At 39.7% G+C, this 8,828-nt stretch overlaps 1 protein-coding gene across 1 annotated transcript; it reads right to left on the bottom strand.

Annotated features, from left to right (window-relative positions):
* Positions 1-260: 260 nt before the first annotated feature.
* LOC134661146 (uncharacterized) lies at positions 261-4,338 on the bottom strand. The gene is made up of 6 exons (XM_063517097.1): positions 4,154-4,338; positions 3,805-3,964; positions 3,390-3,565; positions 2,541-2,751; positions 730-832; positions 261-491 (listed from the first exon to the last, which is right to left on the bottom strand). Exons 1-6 carry the CDS (start codon positions 4,331-4,333, stop codon positions 281-283), a joined length of 1,041 nt encoding a protein of 346 aa, XP_063373167.1. The 5' UTR covers positions 4,334-4,338; the 3' UTR covers positions 261-280.
* Between the last annotated feature and the right edge of the window lie 4,490 nt (positions 4,339-8,828).

Here is an 8,828-nt window from a genome sequence, read left to right as displayed (position 1 = left end):
GTTGCAGACTTTTCTTGGTCTAAATTATGGTTATGTTGGCCACACGCATGCTATAGTCTACTGGTAAGTACACTTATGGCCAGCACAACACACAACACAATATAACACATGAAATTTTATTAATATAGATGGTCAAACAGATCTTGTCAGTAGAAAAAGGCGGCAAATTTGAAAATTGTAGGCGCGAATTGTTCCATAGAAAATTTGAATTTCGCGCCTTTTTTTACTCACAAGATTTAGTAAGATCTGATAAATGGCGATTTGGGAGTGGGCGAGTGGTTTAGTTGCGCGAGTCGGTAGAGGAGGGTAAGTTTTCTCCGTCGAGCTTGTGGCGCGCGGCGTGCGCGTAGGCCTCGGCGGCGATGGCCGGCCAGGCGTCGCGCGCGGCGGGCGCCCCGGCAGACCACTCCGACGTGGACACCTCCGCCGGCCTCTCCGCGCCTTCCGTCTTCGGCGCGCACTCAAGTGACAGCGGCTTTGGAGTTTCAATCCTGTATAACATACAACTCAAATTTAGGATGAGTGTCTCAGCCAAACCCAAGGCAACGGCTGTCAAGGTAGTATGGAGCGGAGGTAATGTCCCTCTTACAGCACTCTCTACCGGACACACACCAGTTGTAAGCAAGATTTGTGAATAAACTTTTTTTTTATAAAAAAGAATTGAATAAATGACTCCATGAAAAATAGTTTTACTTATATTCAGTCATGCACTCTTAGTTAAAAAAATACCTCACGCGTTCTGGTGACTGCATGGCATCGTTCGTGCTTGATATTTCAAGGTCCTCGGCGTAATTCAGGTGCAACTTTTCACCGTCGTTTCGTGTTTCCTTTTCTGAAAATGCAATCCAGTCTATTAATCGATGGTGGTTGATAGATAGATTAATTTAATTCTTATTGAAAATTACATGATAATTACACTGGTGGGAGACGGGTCTAAACCGGGATACGTGGAAAGAGGAGGGAGGCCTTTGCCCAGCAGTGGGACACTCTAGGCCTAGGCTCATAAAAATAAATAACATGATAATTGTTTAAGAATGTCACAATGTTCCGAAATAACATGAACTAACAAATAGATCTCCCAGATTGTAAAAGATAATAAGAATTCATTTTGTTCTGATCCGACGACCCCATATTTAGCGCTGCATATAATTTCAAATTTTTATAAAAATTATTTGATTTTAAAATGAATAATAAATAATGAAAAAGGAAGAATAATAATCATTCTTATAAAAATTTAATTTAAACGTTTTAAGCGAATTTGGTCCCGACGCAAAAAGAAAATCAGGACGACCACGACAAGCGATGGAGCGACGACATAGTAACCACGGCCGGACAAAGATGGCTAAATAAGGCAAAAGACAGAGACGAATGGAACAAATTGGAGGAGGCCTATACCCAGTAAAATGGGGTTCCTATCAACATTTAATTATGAAACGCACAAACATTAAATTAAGTTTAATTAAAATAAGTTAAAATAAAAAGGTAAACATAGTACATACTTAGAATTAGTTATATTAATGAATTAAATTTTTTCATTTATTCTATGTACCTAAATGATACGTTTGTAAGTAGTTGATAAGAAAATAAAGAGGCTTTTTATTTATTTATTTAAGCGCATTTGGTAGCGGGTTTACATTCTAAACATCTACGCGCTAGTATACCTATAAACAGACGTGAATATACAGGCGTGTATATGTATGTAAATCTATCTATCTAATACCTTCAAACGAGCAATTCTTGTTCATTTATTTATATATATATATATACAGGGTGCTTCCTGTAACAGGAGCAATAAATTAAACTGTAGGCTGTACTCCTCAAACTGACCAACATTTGTTCAGCAACTTTTAAAAATTATGAATCCTTTAGACTTCCTCTTTTTCATACAAAATAAATATTGCCTTCAATGTACGCTGACATCAGTGTGTTTGACGTTGCTTGTCACAGTTTAAACATAACAAAATTTGCAATACATTGCGTCTTAGAATAAAAGTGTAATAAAAATCAAAACGTGAGTTATTTTCAAAAGGTGCTGAACAAATGTTGGTCAGTTTGAGGAGTACAGCCTACAGTTTAATTTATTGCTCCTGTTACAGGAAGCACATTGTATATATATATATATATTTCGGGGATCTCGGAAATGGCTCTAACGATTTCGATGAAATTTGGTATTGGGGGTTTTCGGGGGCGAAAAATCGATCTAGCTAGGTCATATCTCTGGGAAAACGCGCATTTCCGAGTTATTATATGTTTTCCGAGCGAAGCTCGGTCACCCAGATATTATTTGTTATACTTATAAGGCTTTGGGTTTAGACGAGTCCTAATTGGAACTTTACTACTCAAATCAAACAGCAAGATGTAAAGTAGTAAATAGCGAATAGAATATGTACTGGTTGTGAGATAGGCATTCAGAGATCCATGTTGGCGTGTGTTAAGGCCCCTGTACACAATGGGCCATCGCCGGCCAGTCCAAGGGACGCAGCCATGCGGTAGAACGCGTCCCCCAGAATGGCCCATTGTGAACTGGGGCCTTTAGTTACCGTCGAGGTTGATGGGCTGGTCGGGCCAGCCGAGCGAGTCGCCCTCCACGTCGACGGGCTCGTCCTCGGCGTCGTAGCGCGGCTCGCGCGGCCGCTCCTCGCGCCGCTCCTCCTCCAGGTCGTACCCGAGCATGCTCTCCACGGTGTGATGCCGCTTGCGGGTGCGCAGCTTCAGTCGCCGCTGCCGGTTGGCGCGGATGCGCTGGTACGTCTGCTCGATACAATTTGTGTAAAGGTGACAGTCCATTTCCAACCGCAGCTGCACTACGTTCATTTTACTATGGAAATTGACAGTAACAGCGACGCGTTCAGTATCAGTAGTGCAGCTGCGGTCAGAAATGGAATGTTACCCTTAACACTACACAAGCTTTTATTTAACTTGCGCTGTTTGTAGGTATGTTCCCTTCCCATTCAAATATTCCAATATAATCACTTCCCGTTATTCTAATGAGCTGAAACTTCATATACCTACATATCTAAGTTGGGTAACAATGCATTATTATGGTACCATCGAGCTGATCTAATGATGATGATGATGGACGCAGGTGGTGGTCATAGGAACTCTGTGACAAATCAACCCAAGCTACTCGTAATTATGTTTGGGTTTGTTTGAATAAAATTTTCTCGATGAGTATTATTAGTTGCATGTTGAAAGAAAAGTACGGTCAGGGTCAGGGACAAAAACACTTGTATTAAAAGTTAAAAAAAAACTTATTTTTCTTAAACTCTTAAAACGGGTTATTCTATTCAACTTCAAAAAGGCGAGAAGGCTTGAGAAGGCGTGAATGTATAATTTCCACATCACCAGCAAGTGATAAAAAAAAGGTGTAACAAAAAAGTATCACGTACTTCCCAGCGCGCGTCCTCGTCCTGGTGATGCAGCGAGTGAGCGGGCGGCGCGGCGTCTCGTGGCAATGCGCTCAGGCTGTACAGGTGTTGCAGCTCCTGCAGAAAGTGTGCTTGCGCCACGCCCGGCCCGAGCCGCGCGCCGCACACGCCACATGCTGACTTGCGCTCGCCATCAGCTGCGAATATTTCTCAATTATTCCACTGCCAAATGTTTGTACTGTGTTACACAGTAATCCTTACACTGTTATTTATTATTATAACAGCAACAGATAAGATATCTTATTAAGTAGGTAATCACAGAGCAGGTATGCGGTGAGGCTGACTGAGACGAGTCGATGTCACCGCTCGAGTAGCCACTCTAGCTGGACCGCGGCGGTTATGCTACTTCAAGTACTGTTACCAAGGGTAGACTTACGGGAGAAGAAATCATGCGAGTCAGTGCAGGGCGCTGTGGTGGGCGGCTCGTCGTCCTTGCAGGGCCGCGGTGACGCGGAGGCAGCGGAGCCAGGGGAGCTGGTGTCGTCGCGCGGGTAGTGCCGGTACAGTGGCGGCGTGCTACTGTCGTCCCGGACGCTCTGCACAACACCAAACAATGTACTTACAAATTATTTGTATTCGTCTGTGTATTGCATAACTTTTACAGTCCTGTTTTTTTAGGAGTCGGACAGTACTAATGAGATAGGTACATTGTTATAAAATGAGCAAATAACTTTAACTCCGGTACCTTTTTATCACTTATTCTATAAAACTCTAGTAGAACATACCCTGAGAGCTTGCCCGACGGATTGCCCGAGAGCGTACTGCTCCCCCAGGTGCCTTGCGAAGGCTTTCCCCGGGTACAGGGGGTGGAAGGCGCCCCCGATGGGCCGGAAGGCGCCGCAGCCGAAGCTCTGCAGCGCGGGGTGCAGGAACTGCGGCGCCATGTGGTGCAGGAACCCTTCCATTGTTCGCAGGTGCCTACTCTAAATGCATACAAATATTACAACAAAGGAACTTCTAGATCGTTCATTCTCGCAAGCGTAGAATAGTGGAATTATGTTAGTAGGTAGGTACTGCGATAATTCTTTAACTCGGGATGTTAATATTGCAAATCTGTACAATGGTTTAACGAGTCTGTAAAAGTTAGTTAAGTATACAAATTGACTGTACTCAATTTGTTGGATTATTGGTTTATGATAGTGCATTTTTATTGGAATCTGATAAACTTTATTAACGCATTCTTGAATTCAAAAATAATATAGGTTAGGTACCTATACCCCTATACCTTATATGTATGTATTATATTTTTAGAACGAGCGAGCGAAGCGAAGTAAAGTTCTTACATTCAACTTGGAACACGCGACTAACTAGGGGCACGTCCCGGCATTTCGATGTTTTAAGCTGAAGTATTAGAGGATAGTTTGATGGACAATAACTTAATTAAATTTGTTCTAATTTGAATGAAATTGTGTAAACGTGTAGGTAGTTCAGGGAATTATATTTTATGAGCAGGCTCGATCAAGTGATTATTGAAATAGAATAGTTTAGAAGGAAAAGCTGTGTGTGAGGGGTCTTGCTATTCTGGTCATCTTATTTGCAAGAAAGTATGGTCGAGTTTTGTATTCAATACAACAATAATTTCGTCGACCGGTCTGGCCTAGTGGCTTAGTGACTTTTGGTAGTGACCATAGAATTAATATGACTAGAACAACTGTCAATCTTCAAAAGTGCGACCAAAAATGAAATGCAAGTGTGTGCGTAAATTGTCTATGTGAGATCAAAAATAGTGATGTCATGTTACAACATATTAATAATCTGTCGATGTTTGATTGCTTTATCGACTACTTTTTCAAATGTGTTATTTTAAACGTTAAAATTCTACGACATTATGACGTATAAATAACACTTGGACTGCGTGTGCTATCAAAATCGTTGCAGACTTATCTTAATGTAACTCTTACTGTGTTGGAAAGTGAAGTTTAAATTTACCGCTAAACATGAGCACCTTCAAAAAGGTATAACAATCGTTATTATTTGAAGTCGGTTATAAAAGCTAATATCTTAATGATGTCTTGTGAAGAAATAATTACATAGCTAATATAGCTATTAATATACCGACAAGTTATCGATACTGTCATATGAACATTTTGTCAAGCTCTAGCGTAAAGTAACAGGTTATGTTTTTACACAAAATATTTTAAATTATAGACTAATATGATAAAATGAACACAAAAAGAAAATGCACACAAAGGAAGAAAAACTTATAATGAATTTTATAAACCGGCTTCTTACACTTTTTACGCTGTTAATTTGACAAAAATATCGTTATGAAAATTTCGCTCGGAATATCATAAATCCTCTGAAATGAGTATTTGCTTGGATTATTTGGCACTGTAACACTGAAATCCGGCACACTACAAGACACCATCTTCACTGAATTACTTTATTTAATACTTTTCGTCCTAATCCGTGTATATTTTTCAATTTGAAAATTACCGTGATACGATCTTGGCCGTCCGCGGCCGTCGTCAAAGTCAAAAGTGGTTACGTTTTCTCATTGGTAGTCTGACTTTTTCGCACTCAGGGGATGTTCATATACGCGATGGCTTCCCTTTCGCACACTTAAGCTGTCTGTCAAGCGCGAGCGGGAATCGTATGTCTGTGGTAGTGACCCTGCCTGTGACGCCGATGGTCCTGGGTTAGAATCCCGGTAAAGGCATTTATTTGTGTGATGATAATGAACACAAATACTTGTTACTGGGTCATGGGACTCATGGGTGTTTTCTATCTGTATTAGTAGACTTATGTGTCTGTTCTCTTATGAGAATAAGAGCGTGTCAAGGTAATTTTGAACACCTCGCCCGCTTAGCAACTTCTGCTGCTGACTGTACTTCTTATTTTTTAAATTATTACGCATATTTATTTTCTTCACAGATTTAAGTCAACTGCATAATATAGCTGGTCAACTAAATCTTGTCAGTAAAAAGAGGCGCGAAATTAAAATTTTCTATGGGACGATATCCTTTCGCGCCTACATTTTTCAAATTTGCCGCCTTTTTCTACTGTCAAGATCTGGTTGACCAAGTATACGCTCTTTCACGGGGAATAATAAAAAATGTTAAAAAATAGGTAAAGTTAGCCGAGTAACGTAACGACCGCTAAACGAACCAGTAATAAATGTTTGTTTTAAGAGCGGTAAGTATTACGTCCTCAATGCGGCTAGCACAACACTCCGGCCCAGTAGCTGATGGTTCGTTTAGAGCTGAAACAATAAACGCCCGCCGTTTTTGTGACTGACAATGTTGGTGGTCGCTATCACAAACAACTGAACTCGAAGGAAAGTAAAACCCTACTTATTACAGTTTTCATTTTGAGAATACCTTTTATTTTAAAACTGCTTAATCAAACTAACTTAATATAAATACATAAGATATTTCAACTTAAATATTAAGAACAGAAAAAAAATCTAACTTATAATCTCTACTACCTATAGTTCCTTAATTTTTTTTTTGCATTAGAAAGAACTTTATAGAAGGTAAGCGATTTTGATATGTCTTTTAATTGAAAAACACTTTTTTTAAATCAATAACTATTACTTATGAAAGCAGAAGACTAAAAGATGGTATTAGATTCATAATTGTTACATATTTACCGTAACTTATTTTTAAAATGTGTTTTTCAATTAAAAGACACATCAAGATTGTTTGCCTTATTTCTAATGCTAAAAAAACGAACTAAAGGTTGAGGCTCTCAGCAAGAATGTTATATGGTCTGCACTGCACAATACCACCCGCTCACTAGTCATCATCATCATCATCCTCGCGTTGTCCCGGCATTTTGCCACGGCTCATGGGAGCCTGGGGTCCGCTTGGCAACTAATCCCAGGAATTGGCGTGGGCACTAGCACCCGCTCACTAGTTATAGTTACTTAATATTTTCAACAATTTACTAAGTAAGTTTAGACTTGAACGGTCAATCACTTGGTCTAACTATAATAACAATTTCAATTAGGTAATCGATTGGAGTACCTCTCGCCTTGGGCTTATTATCCTTTGTGCGTTAACAATTATTGTCCATAGCTATACACTATACAGTTCTGTTCTATCGTGACCCCCCTAATTAGTCTCGACGTCCGTGCCTAGTTGATTTGACAAATTAGCATTCATGCTTTAGGTAATCAGGCAGTCGGGCAAATATTGGGGCGTCTTGAGCCTTTGACGTGCGTTTTGTCGCGTTGTGAGCAACCGCATTGTTGACCTATTATCAGATCCCTGCATATGCTGCCTAGTGCCTCCAGCTTTCGGGTACGCACAGCTTCAAATGTACCTATCTTTTAAACGCTTGTGAAGGACTACAGTTATATAAATCAAGATGAAATCAAGCCCAACTGACTTATAAGTAAATTCTACCAGCCAATATGAAGAAACAACTCGGTCAACATGGCATCTTGGCTACGCACCCAGTTCTCAAGAATAAAGAGAGCTGGTGTGGTGAAAATATTTTTTGACCACACCAAACTGGTCTTGATCGTTCAAAAACTTATAGCAAAGTTTCATTTTACTCACATGTGAATAGTGATGGGTAGGACATCAATTTAAAATGAGTTTGTATGAGTACCTCAATTTCTAAAATGAGATGTTACAATGTCTTACTTCAAATGAGGTGAGGTACTAGCATATTTTCAGCGTCGACTATTCCATTCGACTATTCGATTCATAAGTGCTTGTTGCTAGGCCTACATGAGTAAAGTATATTTTGACTATTGACTATTAATTCCAACGGCGACAAAAATATTTAATGTATATACATATTTATGTATTCATCACTTCCTTTATAAATAAATAAATAGTAACATTTAATTGGAGTGCAATTCTGGAGGTTAAGAATAGAACTTTTAGGAGAAAGATAATTTTAGAATCGAATTTAAACTGTTGTGAGACATGCTAACATTCTCGGCGCGCGCGCAGCGTGCGACGCGGCGTGCCGCAGGACGCGAACGCGATATACGGCCGTCGTGAACGCTGCTCGCATTGTTAGTGCTTGAGAAAGGAGACCTAGGCTCTCCGAAACATGTCGCGCGAGTGACTTAAAACAAGTGAGTCTAAACCGTAAAATTATTCAATTTTAGAATCAAGTAAAATGAATAGAGGAGTGAAGTAAGACATTTTTGCGGTACGAAGTACTGCGACAAATTAACAAAATGAGTGGTACAAATGAGGTGCCTCACGAGTGAGCGACTCAACACTACATGTGAAGCAAAGTAATCAAATGCAAATTTTGAGTTGTTTTCTTATGTTTACTGGTAGAATTGACTTTTAAATGATGATTTTGAATGATAAATATTTAATAACATTCATTTGGATTTGATTTTGTTTGATATTTATCTAACAATTAATATTTTCTTCGGGTTGGTGTGGAGAAATTTTTCTTGTTTCACTCGGGGGCAAATTTTGTTTAACC

Source organism: Cydia amplana, chromosome Z (assembly GCF_948474715.1).
Source record: "Cydia amplana chromosome Z, ilCydAmpl1.1, whole genome shotgun sequence".
Lineage (NCBI taxonomy): Eukaryota > Metazoa > Arthropoda > Insecta > Lepidoptera > Tortricidae > Cydia > Cydia amplana.
The sequence above is the reverse complement of the archived record's forward strand: the minus strand, read 5'-3'. Positions and strand labels throughout refer to the sequence as shown.